This window comes from Diabrotica virgifera, chromosome 9 (assembly GCF_917563875.1).
Source record: "Diabrotica virgifera virgifera chromosome 9, PGI_DIABVI_V3a".
Classification (NCBI taxonomy): domain Eukaryota; kingdom Metazoa; phylum Arthropoda; class Insecta; order Coleoptera; family Chrysomelidae; genus Diabrotica; species Diabrotica virgifera.
Window position 1 is genome coordinate 211,266,611 of NC_065451.1, and position 16,043 is coordinate 211,282,653.

A 16,043-nucleotide genomic window follows, 5' to 3' on the forward strand; every position below is an offset into this window, starting at 1 on the left:
TTTGCATATAAAAATATATTTTCGTTTTTTGGTCAAATGGATCCATTTAGAAAAAAATGTTATAAGACTTTTTTGCTCTACATTGTGCATTTTACCTATACCTTTAAGGAACGCACTATTTTTGGGGACACCCTGTATATAAAGGTTTGTAGAAATAATGATGATGAAGGAATAACAGTTATTATATAATATATTGTATAATAGTTTATCATTATTGAATAATAAATTATTATACATACATTGTATCTATATTTTTTAGCTTTATAGGGGAGTGCAATTAGAACGAAAATATGCAATGTTTCGGAAAAATTCAAATAAGCTTATATTTTTCTAAAACTTTTTTTGTTAGTTTAAATACATGTTAAAGTAGAAAGTTCTACTCGCAGATTTGGCCACTAATTGTTTATTAATTGTTTAAACAATAACAACAATTGTTTTGTATAAATAATTTTAAAACTATCGATAAATTCATTATTTTACTTTGATCGAATATGTTTCTATTTTGATTTTGATTATGCTGAATCCGAATATGGCATTGCAATTTAAAAATTCTTATACACAAGCTCTTATACAGTATGTCTGCGTAGCTAGGAGCCACATGGAAAACTTTTTTATTATCAATTTTACGAAAAAATTTATTCTTAATAAAATGCTCTGGATAGTCAAAAATCTAAAACTCAACTCAATTATGATAACTACTTATTTTATTACCACTTTTACGAAAAAAAAAGTTATTCTTTATAAAATGCTCTTCCTGGTTTAAAATCTAAGATACAACCATCAGATATCAAACTTTTTTAATTTTATACGAGGTATGTAAAAAATGTGAATTTTTCTTAAGAGTTAAGTGCCTTTATTATTCACAATATTTTAATTAGAAGGATGTAATTGAACACTAAAGCAAATTTTTTAATTCCAAACAACTTTTCTTAATAACAATTTTCGATATTGTGAAATGTAAAGGTACTTTACTCTTGAGTGAAATTCATATTTTTTGACATACCTCATATAACATTAATTAAATTTCATATTTGATGATTGCATCTTAGATTATATACGATGCAGAGTTTTTTATAAAGAATAACTTTTTTCGTAAAACTGATAATAAAAAAGTTATCAATAGGTTCAAAGTTACGCAGACATACTGTATAAGGGCTAAAAAAATTTTTTTTGCTGAACATTTATTATTGTTGACGCTTATTATTAAATCTATTTTAGGTAAGTTTTACAGAAAAAAGTTTTGATCACTTTGTATAAACATTTTTTTAGCTGGTAATTTTCGGTTTTTGTATTATATTTTTGTTATTTTTCTTAATTTTCTTAAAAAGAAATAGTTATTTCATTTCTAAAGTAAAATAATTCAGTGAATTTTAAAGAATACATCCTAAGTTTTAAAAAAGCACTTATAAAACTGTAATAGATCTGTTCAAACTTGAGTAATATCGTCTAAATTGGTGGTAATTGTATAAAACTACGTAGATTTCAAAAATTACATTTTTTGAGACGTCATATCATTTGAATTAAATTGTTGAGATTTTTTTTGAATGAAACATCATTTAGTAAGATGCATGAAAGGTAAGTTGTGCAAAATTGAGAGTTTTATAAGAAAAATTGTATTAGTTACACATTTTTAAATCATTTTTAAACAAAATTAATGTAAGGCTTATTTTCCGCCCACACCGTACTTGTGCCCATACATTTTATTTCTTTTTTTATTTAACCATAATATACCTTAATTATTCTTCTTTCATGTTCAATTTGTAAATTTTATTTGATCCATTAGTTAAAGAATTACATTAAAATAACTCAACCGTGCACTTCGCCGTACCTTAGTTTACAGTGCGCCAATGTTTGTGAGAAGGGTGACTAGCGTTATAAATAAAAAAATTATAGATTATACAGATTTAATTTTAGAAAATTCTTTATAAGGTTTTTTTGTAAAATTTTCTGAATTTTTCAATGGTCAAGTCAGTTTTTTTCTAAAATTTAAGTATATTTTCGGAGTTATTTAAAAAAAACATCTAATTTCATCACTTCTCGAGTAGAACTTTTTGATATGTTGTTTATTAAATTTTTCTTAACGAAATTACAAAAAGTTCTATCTTGTTTGATTTTTTCCGAAGTGAAAATCTATATGCACTCCCCTATTATATTTGTTTGATAACGTCTTATTATACTTTTTCTATCAAGTAGCTTACCAAATTATTTCCTCTTTTCAGAGACAACTCAACGTTAAAGGATATCAGTGCTCAAAGGATCTCAGCTACGTCCTCTTCCAACATAACCTCAAATCAGTAAGTAGCCATTTGTAATTCAGCCGATTCCTAATTTATAATTCTGAGAGAGATCATTGTGAAATGCGATGCTTGATGTTTGCCAAGTGTATTCCACCAAAATACGTTTTTCCGATGAAAATTTTTAAATTTTTAGAATGTGCAAAAACAAATTTTTATTAAAAAATACTTAAGAATATTCTGTATAAAACAAGTTGAATAAATTTAATTCGTTCTGATAAACACGCGATGTATAATTGTTCATGCGCGAAACATGGAAACTCCAAGTAAATTAGGCAAATTTTCAACGATTGGCTATGCCATTTGTTTATCGTCATTGCAAAAGCCAAACTCACAGGAAATTGTAGACTCTTAGGCTACGGCTCCACGGGCGAGAAATTGACGCTAGCAGTAGCCGTAAAACGAACTTAAGGTTCCGCGAAACGGATAAGGAATAGCCGAACTGAACCGACTACGCACAAGTCCTGTAGTCGGTTCAGTTCGGCTATTCCTCTTCCGTTGCGCTGAACCTTAAGTTCGCTTTACGGCTACTGCTAGCGTCAATTTCTCGCCCGTGGAGCCGTAGCCTTAAAATCGACGGTTAATGCTGGATCAAGATATCCTTTACTTTGTATTTTCCCTTCATTATCGTTGCCTGGATGACATTATTCATTTTGCTTTTTCACAATTAGACCAGGGCGCATCTGTAAAAATATTAGTACATTTGGATGTTGAGGGGTAACTAAATTTTTTTTGCAGAAATTTCTTGAATATAACGCATATAATAATATTTGAGTTATCCTCCCACTCAAAACCGTCCGGAACATTGTTTAAATAATTAAAATGTCAAAAAATGAAGGAAAAATTCGATTATTTTCTTGGTTTTTTTATTATAACTTTAGAAGTATTCATTTTCGAGAAAAGTTGCACTAACATAGAAGTTGTGTAATTAAATTTACTACAATATAGAATTAACTGAAAATTTAATAAATGTCACCCTTGTTGCAAAATAGCAATAATTTCGAAAAAACCAAAAAAAAACAAGTATTTGCATTTTACGTTTTTCAACCATTTATGCTACACTTGGGACCTTCATATTTCACCCAGAAAAACTATATGATATGATAAAACAATACTGTAAATTTCATTAAGATCGGATTATTTTGCAAAAGAAATTTTGCAATCCAGCTTTCGCAAAAAAAATTTATTGTTTAAAAATGTTGCAGCACTAAAAATAAATCAAACAGCAAGTTGATTTTTTTTACATATTAAAGAATACTGTACCTTTCATTTGAAATTTGCAGAATTAAAATCGGTTAACTACCACGGCGTCAGGAATTTTTTTAAATAAACATTAATTTTTGGTGCTACGCGCAGGACAGCGGATACGTTCGCTCTGATTGGGCATTCCAATGACCTTTGATAATGATTGATAAATTTTAATTTTAAGTACATTTCGAAATAAATAAATAAATTTGTTTATTGCGAAATAAAAAAACATACTCTGTCCTTTGAAATAACACTTTTTTTAGCAAAAACTTTCTTTGTTCATATATTTTAACTTGTATTAATAATAATGTAATAAAATAATGTATTAATAATAATTTAATTATTAAGGGCCGGTTGTTCGAACGATAATCAACAATTATCATTATCAAATATTTAATTACTGTCACCAAACTGTCAATGTCAACTTTGTTTGTGTTGCTGAAAACATAATTAATTAAAATTATGAGATTTATTATCAATTATGTTAATAATTATTGTTATATTAATTGATTATAGTCTCAGAATTGTAATCAATTATGTTTTTAGCAACCCAACCAAAGTTGACATTGACAGTTTTGACAGTAATTAAATATTTGATAGTGATCATTGTTGATTAGCGTTCGAACAACCGGCCCTTAGTGTATTATTTTTAAACATGTGCAATTGTTTAAACAATTTTTCACAAACAATAATCAAATTAGATTAATTTTTGTGGAATTAAAATACAACAAAATACAACAAAATATAGAGTAAGAAAATAATATATTAGATAAAGATTGGAAGAAATTTTGGTGGAAATCAACTTGTGTGAATCGAACACCGCTGTCCTGAGCGTAGCACCAAAAATTAATGTTTATTTAAAAACATTTCTGACGCCCTGGTAGTTAACCGATTTTAATTTTGCATATTGCAAATAAAAGGTACAGTATTCTTTTATTTGTAAAAAAAATATAACTGGCTATTTGCTTTATTTTCAGTCCTGCGACATTATGAAAACATGATTTTTTTTTGCGAAAGCTGGATTGCAAAATTTATTTTGCAAAATCTATTTAACCGATTTTAACTAAATTTACACTGTTGTTTTATGATATCAGGTTTTTCTGGGTGAAATATGAGGGTCCTAGGTGTAGCAGAAATGGTTGAAAAACGAAAAATGCAAATACTTGGTTTTTTATGTTTTTTTTTCACAGTTATTGCTATTTTGCAACAAGGGTAACAATTTTAAAAAACTTTAACCAGTCCTGTATTGTAGGAAATTTAATTACGCAACTTTTGTTTTAGTGAAACTTTTCTCGGAAGTGGCTGCTTTTAAAGTTATAATCAAAAGACGAAGAAAAAAGTCGAATTTTTCCTTCATTTTTTGGCATTTTGATTATTTAAACAATGTTCCAGACCTTTTTGAGTGGGAGGATAACTCATTTATTATTATATGGGTTAATTCCAAGCAACTTCTGCAAAAAAATTAGAGTCACCTCTCAACTTCCATCTCAAAACAGATCCGCCCTGGACTAAATACTTTTAGGGAGTCCAGGCAAGTCAAAAGAATTCAAAAACTCTGTTGTATAATTGACTACGTCATACTGATTTATAACGGTGCGAACTGATTTGAACGAAAACATCTTTCTCGTTGAATCAGTCAATTATTATCCCATTGCCAGCTTCAATTGAGTCAGTTAGTTCTTCTTCTAATTTTACTTTTATTGTGTTGTTCTGGTTGACCGTTTATTTATTCCTAGAGGTACCTCTCTTGCGTACAATAAATGGATGACGTCCTTTAATTTTACCCTGTCAAATGCCTTCTTAAGGTCCTTCTTCTTCTTAAAGTGCCCTCTCCTCAATGCAGGTTGGCTACTGCTATTGCAAATCCTTGTCTGTCTTCAGCTGTTCTTATTAGCTGTTTAAAACTTAGCCCTGTGCATCATCGGGTGTTTCTTACCAGTAGTCCTTTCCTTTCTAGTCCTCTCTTTATCTCGATCTTTTCTTTCACTACTAGTTGAGCTTATTGGTACATATTGTTTCTCAGTGTGTGGCCTAGGATGATGTTTTTCAAACTTGCACTGTGTTGAAAAGTTCTCGTTCTTATTCTATTTTTTTTTTTGAAGTTATACTTCTTTACGGGCGTAATGACGGTGAAATTTTATATGGGAAAACCTAGCGACCGGGCGCATGCGCATTATAACTTTGTTCTGATTGGATGTTCAAATGACATGACAAAAATTATCCAATATGGCAGCAGTGGCACAGCTGTGGGACTGTGCATTGTTTGGTTATAATGTATGCTTGTTGCGTTTTAAAATTTGTAGGAAGAGAAACAACAAACAAAAAGTTAGTTAATGGTTATACTGCCTTTTTAAATAGTTTTCATATTATATTTTTGGACTTATTTACATAGAAGAGATGATTGTTGCATGCCAATGTGAAAGCTCATCAAACTGTGCCTAGTATGAGTGCCGCAGATCTCGCTTATTCAAAGCTAAAGAATCTTTCACTGGTAAGTGTTTTATAAATAGTTGATCAAATTTTGTTATGATATTTGAACATAGCCACTTTGCACGACGCAAGTGATTGCGAAATTTATTAGTCGTTATACGGGCTCCGATACCTACCTTGAACCTACCAAAATACATAAGTAGTATGTAATACTTTTATTTACATAATTTGATTACCATCAAAATTTCTATCAATATTCACCTAATATATTGTCTTCTTACTCTATGTTTTGTTGTATTTTTTCAATTCTAAATCATTTCAATTCAAAATCAAAATAATTTGATTTACATAAGTTAAAAATGTCAAAAGGTTAATCTGTTTAGTTAGACGATCTTCGCACATAATGACAAGCTGTCTCTGTGGCGAAGTTTTAATGCGGGTGAATCCCAATACAACGCAAATACCAGCCGCGTGGTAAGTTGGTTCGAATCCCAATAGAAACTTTTATTTTTTTATTTTTTTTTCATACATTTTATGATTGTAAGTATATTTATTATATAATTTTATTTTCAGAAAATACGTATTTAGTTAAAAATTTTTCCGACAATTAATGTTCAGAAATCATTTGTGGCATTTTTAATGTGTTTTTTGGCACTGTTTTAATAAAAATGTTTGAGAAGTAGTAAGTATAAATTAATGTAATATTTAAATAAAATATAAATAAAAAGTATATTAATTTCGTTTATAATCATATAATCATATAATAGAAGTATAACTTCTTACGTGCGTACAAAGTACACACACATTCTTTTTTTAATGTTTATTAGGCAAACTGTTACAACATATATAACCATAGGCACATTTTATCTGTGAAAAAATGACATGAAGAGATTGTGACCAGCGCCACACATGTCTATAGAGATAATACATATTAAATTACTGTAGTACACACATTAACTTAGCTACTGTAACAATATTAATGTCTGTGCGGTAAATCTAATAGTGTTGTCTAACAAACTACTTGCAAGCACATTCGCGTGGCTTTCAAGACATACGATGTATTTTGCACGTAACTCCACTATCACTTCACTGACGGTTTTCGTTTCCAGATCATTGTAAATATCCCTGTTAGTAACCAATCACGGAGCATCGATGATTGAACGTAACACCTTGGACTGAAATCTCTCAATTATGGATGCATTCGACTTGGATGCTCTTCCCCAGAGCTGCAGACCATATGTCCAGACTGATTTGAATATTTTGTTGTAGACTCAGTTTATTTCTTGTCGTGAGCTTATACTTACGCCGTAGAAGCCAATAATGCTTACTAAATTTTATGCCCAGTCGTTTCCGTTTGTTCCATATATGGGTTCTCCAGGTTAATCCCCTGTCCAAGTGCATGCCCAGATATTTTACAGAGGTAACTGAGGGAATTACCTTATTATTTATGGTTACTGTAGGTGATTCACTGTTACATTTTGTAAAAACGATATGGTTTGATTTTTGTTCATTCAATTTAATTCTACAATTTTGTACCCATGTATTTATTTGATTTAGTACTCTCTGGAGTTTTGCAGTAGCTTCGACGGGATTTTTGTGTACTGCTAGGATTGCAGTATCGTCTGCAAAGGTGGTGGTCGTTGTATCACGATTTGTGGGTAAGTTGGCTGTGTAAACTAGATACAGTTGTGGTCCCAAAACGCTTCCTTGCGGTACCCCTGATCTCATGGGATATAGTATTGTATAGGCTGACTCAAACTTCACTCGAAAGTATCTTTCTGATAAATACAACTTCAGGAGTGTATATAGTTCCTCTGGTAAGTTCTTTTTCAGTTAATACAACAGTCCTTGATGCCAAACTTTATCAAAAGCCTGGCTAACATCGAAGAATGCTGCTGAACAATAACTTTTTTCTTCAAATGTTTTATTTATAACGTTGACCACTCTGTGAACTTGTTCGACGGAACCATGCTCTTTCCTAAAGCCAAATTGATGGTCGGGTATTATATTTCTGTCTGTTAATATTTTTAAAAGTCTTTTTTCTATTATTTGTTCCATGATCTTAGACATTACTGGCATTAAACTAATTGGTCGATATGAAGTGGGCTCATTTGGAGCATTTTCCTGATTTTTGTATAAGGATAATTTCCGCAATTTTCCATTGGATTCGGAAGTGTTTTAGCCTTAATACTGCATTACACAATCGAGTTAGCATTTTAATTGCTTTAGTAAGTAGATTTTTAATTACCTCACCTGTGATTAAGTCGTAGCCAGGTGCTTTCTTTTTTGTTCGATTATTGTTGATTATGTTTTGAACTTCTTTGGGTGATACGTGTAGTGTGTTTTCTCCTGTCGAGGTTTGGTTCTGTAGAAAATTGTAGATTTCTTGATCGTTATTTTCTGCAGCCGCTGGTATAGGTTTGAAAACTTCTTCTAGGTATTAGCCGAAAGTTTCTGCCTTTTCATTGTTTATTCTGGCCCATGTTTCTGGCTGATTATAAGTAGCACTACTTCGTTTGAGGTATGCGTTGTCCATGAAATTTTAAGGATTGTCCGGAAGATCCACATTTCACAGGCCTCCAACTTATTTACGGTTGCTGTTTTAAGGGTCCTTTCAACTGCATAGATGCAGTATTTTGATAAACATAGTTGAATTTTGAGTTTTATTCCAGGATCACATATCAGTCATTTTATTTTTTCGGAAGATTTTCTGACCTGTTCTATTCTCGATCTTATTTCTAAATCAGAATTTAGGCTGCTATTGATCCAACATCCCAGGATATTGGATCAATAGGACAAAAAGAATGCTCGAAACAGCAGAGGTGAAAACCCTTCGAAAAGTCGATGGTAAGACATTATGAGATGGAAGTGCAGTATACGACGGATTTGTAAGGTGGACAACGTTAGTAACTCGGTAAAAGACAGAAGAGTAGAATGGAACGACCACATAAGCCGAATGATAACAAAAATATAGTAATAAGGACGGCGAAAGACGGCTCCCCAATAGGAAGATCACGAAAACGATGGAATGACAACTTACTGGAGGCACATTGAAGAAGCAGACAAAGTCATGCCCACACAAAATAAGAAGAAGAAGAAGAAAGAAGAAGAAGAAGAAGAAGAAGAAGAAGATATCATCATCTTTGGCTTTTATAACTCTTCGTGAGTCTTGTCGCGTTTACTATTGTCTTCCCATGGTATTACTTGCATCTTCTCCAGAGGTCTTTTTTTTGACTGCATCTTTCCACCTTTCCTAGGTCGTCCTGCCGATTTTCTACCGATTTCCTAATACCTTTACTTTTGGTGGAAAGTTTTAGGGCGAGTGAAATAGATCTTTTAATCACTACGCGGGATTGGGCTTAGAGGAAAAGCGTTCGTTTTCTGCAGAAAATAAAAATGAACGCGATGAAATTATCATTTATCAAGAACTCGGAGGTTTTCCTTGGCAGGAATTTCATTGTTTTCGCGTGGAATTGCGTTTCTCAACTTTAAAGGTGAAACGGGAAAAAATTACTGGAAAGTGCACACAGGAAAGAAAATTCCGTCAGGCTTTATTATAATTCTTTAAGAATTTATGGTAAGAATGTTCAAGGGAATATTTAATATCGAGTATGAAACGCTAAATAGGATTATTAAGAAATCGTGACCCGTTTTGTTAGCTGTATTAGAGTGTTTTGGATATTTTTGTCGATGTTGCAATTGTTTTGCACAAAAAAAAAGAATGTGTGCGTACTTTGTACGCACGTAAGAAGTTATACTTCTATTATATGATTTCAACGAAATTAATATGTACTTTAAACAGTTTATTTATATTTTATTTAAATATTAAACTAATTTTAATACTTACTACTTTCCAAAAATTTTTATTAAAACAATACCAAAAATTAAAAAAAAAATAAAAGAATAAAACACACACAAACACATTGAAAATTACCGCATAGAAATGATTTATGAACAATAATTTTTGGTAAAAATTTTAACTAAATACGCATTTTCTGAAAAAAAATATATAACAAATATACTTACAATCATAAAATGTATAAAAAAAAATAAAAAAAATAAAAAATAAAAACTTGCATTGGAATTCGAACCCGCGTTTATTCGGGTGCTTAGGATTTGAAGTAGAAGCCTTTACTCATTTTGCCACCGACACGTACTTGTCATGTGCGAAGATAGGCCAACTGAACATTTTACTGTTTGACAGTTCTGAATCTAATTTTTAATCAAATTATTTAATTTTTGTGGAATTAAAATATTAATTAAAATAAAACAAAACATGGAGTAAGAAATTATTAGTAACAATATATTAGATGAAGATTGGAAGAAATTATGTTGGTAATCAATTTATGTAAATCAAAGCATTACCTACTAAATAGGTACCTAAATACATTTTCCAAATAGATAAGTACCTATGTAATTCTTTATTACAATACTGAAACATTTACAATAATTACGTACCGGTTGCTTTTAAAAACTATTTAAAAAGTCACTACCTTTATAAACTTGCTTTTTTCTCTGTTCTCACAACAATAAAAACTAATATACACATTTGTTTACCCATAACCGACATATTGAACAATTGTTGACAGGTTATTGTAATTACCCAATCAGAGCCCGTATAGCGTTTGAGCTGAGCTCAGGACCAAAACTTTTGGTGAATTCGCGCACATATAAATTTACTCCCCACATGCCTAAAGAAGTATAACTTCAAAAACAATCTTGTCATGTACATTGGCCATATTAAAGAAAAACTGTTTTGAGATATCCGTCACACATGCCGGTTTCACGTGCGGTTGCTTCTCGTACGCGGTTTAATTGTTTTTAGCGGATTAGTTTGTCTATATCAGATTAGCGTTTTATACTATTGCGCAGATAGAAAATAGATTTTTTAGGACCGACCAGAAAATGTACACTTTCTGGATCATATTTGTCCAAAAAATACCGTTTTGCCGGTCAAGGCCGGAAAGTGCACGTTAAAGACCGGCAAAAGCTTTTTCCGGTCCCTATATGTATTTTATATTCCAATAGCTACTTCATAACACAGACTGCCTTGATTCCGTTACTATGACAACAACGTTGTGATTTATTATGAAGTGTCAAGAGCCAGTTGATTTTTAATTTGTTGGTTGTCAAACTTGTTTGGTGAGTTCGCAAATTTAAAAATATGGATTCAGATTTTGAATTGTCCGACACAGAAAATTAAATTCCAGATTCGCAACTTTACAGGAAATATTTAAAACCACCTAAAAACAATAATAGGCTACACGCACCTAACACCAGTTATGATAGAAAGATTACTGTAAGCGGATTACGTCGTTCTCATAGCAGACAACCCGAGAAAGATGCAGCGACTAACTGATGTATGGACTGAGGAAATAGAGAAAATGAAATTAGAAATAAACATCAGCAAATGCAAGACGATGAAAGTAGGTCAGCAGGAGCAGGAGATTGAAGGCGAAATACGAGTGTTCTGTAAAGGACAAGAATTGGAGAGGGTGACGGCCTACGAGTACCTGGGCACGATAATATCGAATGACGGAAAGCTAGTCCTAGAAATTGCAAATAGGATAAAGAAAGCTACGAAAATATATGATGCGATTAATAATATGATACTGGGAAAAGGGAAATCAGCCAGGAAACAAAAATACATGTATATAATACAATCACAGTACCAAACTCTTCTATATGCAACTGGAGATGGGTCACAAATAAAAGACATGAAAGTGCCATAAATGCAGCGGAAATGAAGCAGCTGAGAAAAATAGCTGCAAAGACGAAGATGAACAGGGAAAGGAACGAAAACATCAGAAACGTGCTAAGTCAGGAACCAATAGAGAAAAAAATTCAAAAAAAAAACTGAATTGGTTTGGACATATAACTAGGATGAACGAGAACAGACTAGTAAAGAGGGTGACAGATGCCAAAAGACAGGGAAAAAGAAGAAGGGGCACACCTAGAAAGGGGTGGATGGAGTAGATCGAGGAAATCGGGACAAAGAGAGGGAAAACAGTGCAACAGATGAAGGAAATGGCAGGAGACCGGAAGGCGTGGAAAAAATGGGTAAAATATGGATAGGTGATACCAAAGTCCGGCACTCTAATAGGACATAAGGACAACGAGAAGAAGAATTCAGATTTTGAATTGTCCGACACAGAAAATTAAATTCCAGATTTGCAACTTTACAGGAAATATTTGCAATTGAGACCATTAATGGGAATTGTTAATCCAAGTAGTACATCGACTATCTGGAAAAGGGCAAAACAGTCACAGGGCTTTACTAAACAGTGTTTAAGAAAAAAGGCCCTTTGAGGAAGAAAAAAGTGTTTTTCCACCATGACAACGCACAGGCTCACACCTCTGCCGTTGTCATGCTCGAAGTGGGCTACGAACTACTGTTCTATCCACCGTATTCTCCAGATTTGGTACTGTAGAATTTATATTTGTTTCCAAACTTAAAAAATTTACTCGCCGGGAAGAAGTTTAAGTCGAATGAGGAGTTCATCACAGAAACCTACATTGCAGATCTCGAGAAAACGTATTTTTTGGACGGCTTAAAGAAGGTGGAGTATTGTTAGGTCAAGTGTATCGAGCTAAAAGGAGAATATGTTCAGAAATAAATCACCAATTTTCAAAAAAAATTTGTTTTTCAAAATCATTATCAAAAAATAAAAAAGATCAAAACTTACACGATAATTTACCTTAGAAGAAGATAGATTAAATTCTCACATAAAACATATTTGCCAGCTCGTTTTTTCTAAATGTATATAATTAAGTGCCTGGCTCAGCTACAGAAAATTGTTTTCAAATGAAGTTTTTGTAACGACCCGCGACATACATAATAACACAGTGTTCAAATGTGTGACACGAGATACCATCTACTGTATTAATATTTATTGCGCAAGAGACACGAAAACATCAAAAACACGTGCCAATAATTAGTAGTGACTTAAATCCAAATCGGTAATAAACGAATTCAATTGATGCCAATCTCGGCAATTTTCGTGTTAAATCTTACAACCAATCACGCACATACAGGACCGGTGTTGCTCTATAAACAAAATAATTAGATACAAGTTTGATCTGAAAAAAATCATCTAATTTTGTTTTTTACTTAAAAATAATTAAAACATTTGGTTAATGGCTAAAACGGTTAATGGCTAAAATGGTTAAAACATGGCAATATTAGAGTGTGATGAATAGTTCTTTTAGTCCAGAAAGCCACTGCGCATTCGCTAGGAAAAATATTCTGATTCGGATTTTTTGCACAATCTTACTCAAAAATGACCCCTTTTAACAAATTTGCATGTTGCCAGGACCAAAAGTAGGTCAAAAATTTTTTAAACGTTTTTTTTGTTTTTTCCTAAAATTATTTTTTTTTTGCATGAAACAAAGTTTTTTTGGTTTTTGGATGATTCCAAACAGAAAATGTCTTTAATGACATTTCTCTAAAGTTGATAGTTTTTGACATATAAGCGATTAAAAATTGAAAAATTGCGAAATTGGCCATTTTTAACCCTCCAAAAATTATGTGAAAAACTGAAAAGTTGAATGTTGCGAAGGTAGGTAGATATTCTTTAAACATCGATTGATGAAATCCCGAAGAGTTTTTTGCAATGCAATATTCAAAACTCCTTTGTTTTTTAATTGCTAATCAAGCGTGCGCGACACTAATTTCCACCGACAGTATGGTGCAAATGAAAGGAATAAATTCGTTATTTCGTAAACCGGCAACTTTAAGGAAAAATCCCGAAATAGTTCGATTTTTATTTTTAAGTTATGATATTGTGGCATATATGGTATACTAGTGACCTCATCCATCTGGGCGTGATGACGTAATCGATGATTTTTTTAAATGAGAATAGGGGTCGTGTGGTAGCTCATTTGAAAGTTTTTTCAATTCTCTATTCAGTAATGTAAACATTTACATAATTATTTATACAGGGTGTCCAAAAATTTTTTATTAAATTAAATTATTTGACAAAAAAATAAGTAGAAGGACACCCTGTATAAATATTTATATAAACGTTTATATTACTAAATAGAGAATTGAAGAACCTTTCAAATGAACTAGCACACGACCCCTATTCTCATTTAAAAAATCATCGATTACGTCATCACGCCCAGATGGATGACATCACTAGTATACCATATATGCCACAATATCATAACTTAAAAATAAAAATCGACCTGTTTCAGTATTTTTCTTAAAGTCGCCAGTTTACGAAATAACGAATTTTTTCCTTTCATTTGCACCATACTGTCGGTGGAAAATAGTGTCGCGCACGCTTGATTAGCAATTAAAAAACAAAGGAGTTTTGAATATTGTATTGCAAAAAACTCTTCGGGATCTCATCAGTCGTTGTTTAAAGACTATGTATCTACCTTGGCAACATTCAAGTTTTCAGTTTTTCACATAGTTTTTGAGGGTTAAAAATGGCCGATTTCGCAATTTTTCAATTTTTAGTCGCTTATATGTCAAAAACTATCAACTTTAGAGAAATGTTACTAAAGACCTTTTCTGTTTGGAATGATCCAAAAAATCTAAAAAAAACTTTGTTCCATGCAAAAAAAAATAATTTTAGGAAAAAAACAAAAAAAAAACGTTTAAAAAATTTTTGGCCCAATTTTGGTCAAAGGTATTGAGGATTTTTATATACAGTTTGAACTTGAAATAATAATATAAAATCCCGTTCCGGAGCAAGGTCCCTAGGCGGACGTCTGCAAAATAAAAATAAAATTGTATTTATTATTATCATCAAAACAGTAACAATATTAGAATAATACAATACGCAATACAGTATATACAATAGCAATCATGCTACACAGAATCAATCTACATAATTGCACATACGGACTCGTAGCCCATCACACTTCAATCCAGTGTAATCTAAATCAAACATCGACACACAGCTAGCCATCCGCCACCTTCGTGTCGGATGTTACAGTTCCGGCAAAATCAATCGTTTTAGTCCAAAGTACCTTTGTTACGACAGAGTTCTGACTCACTCCATTGCATAACTGCCATTTGAGTTCCTTCCCAGTTCAGCACACCGAATAGAACTGATTTTATTATTATCCTTTCTCTCCTTAAGTACAGTCTCGGTAGTCATCACTCCTTGGTTCCGTCTCGGAGAAGTGGCATGTAGTCGGGTTGCACTTGTATCGAAGTGCGGTTATCTTTTGACGATTTGTTGAATGCCGAGTGGAAGAGTATTTTACAAGACCAAGCTTTTTGACAAGCTTATAGAATTTTACACCATATTGATTTTTCTGTCTTGTCCGTAATTGATGAATTCCTGCAAATGTATATTTGCTCTTTGAACTTGGTCTCTAGCTTCTTATTCAACGTATCCATCGGTGGACATTGTATTCCTTCGGTACTTTATTTCCATTATTTGTCCAATGGTAACTCCATCAACATCCAATTTGCATCTTATTGGTTCGTTACTGATCACTATTGCGTTAAATTTTTGCTCTTGCACTTTTGTGAACTAGTCTTTGAAGGCTATCTTTATTTTGGGCACTGAATATTGGATCCTCTGTGTAACAGAGGATTCTAATTTCATTGTACCCCATTGTGTATAGTCTTGCTTTATCGACGCTCTTTATGACTTCTTCTTCATGTGCCATCTCCTCTAAGAAGGTTGGCAACCATCACGGCAATTCGCACTTTCGATACCGCTGCTCTAAAGAGATCAGCAGAAGTGCAATTAAACCAAGCTCTCAAATTGTTTAACCAGGAGATGCGTCTTCTTCCGCGACTCCTTCTACCCTGTATTCTTCCTTGCATTATCAATTGTAACAAGTTATAACGCTCGCCCCTCATAACATGTCCCAGATATTGCAGTTTTCTGACTTTAATTGTATTTAAAACCTCTTTATCTTTTCCCATTCTTCTCAACACCTCGATATTCGTGACTCTATCCACCCAACTTATTCTTAATATTCTTCTGTAGGCCCATAACTCGAAGGCTTCTAATCTGTCCGAAACATCCTTCTTTAATGTCCAAGCCTCCAACCCATAGAATAATACGGAGAACACGTAGCATCTCAGAAGTCTTATCTTTAAAG

At 32.4% G+C, this 16,043-nt stretch overlaps 1 protein-coding gene across 6 annotated transcripts in view; it reads left to right on the forward strand.

Annotated features, from left to right (window-relative positions):
- Positions 1-16,043, forward strand: part of LOC114326093 (inactive dipeptidyl peptidase 10) — a 396,495-nt gene that overhangs the window by 286,791 nt on the left and 93,661 nt on the right. For all 6 annotated transcript variants that reach the window (XM_050662407.1, XM_050662406.1, XM_050662408.1 and 3 more), the window contains one exon: positions 2,220-2,294. In XM_050662407.1, coding sequence (XP_050518364.1) covers positions 2,220-2,294 — 75 coding nt within the window. The remainder of the gene's footprint in view (positions 1-2,219; positions 2,295-16,043) is intronic.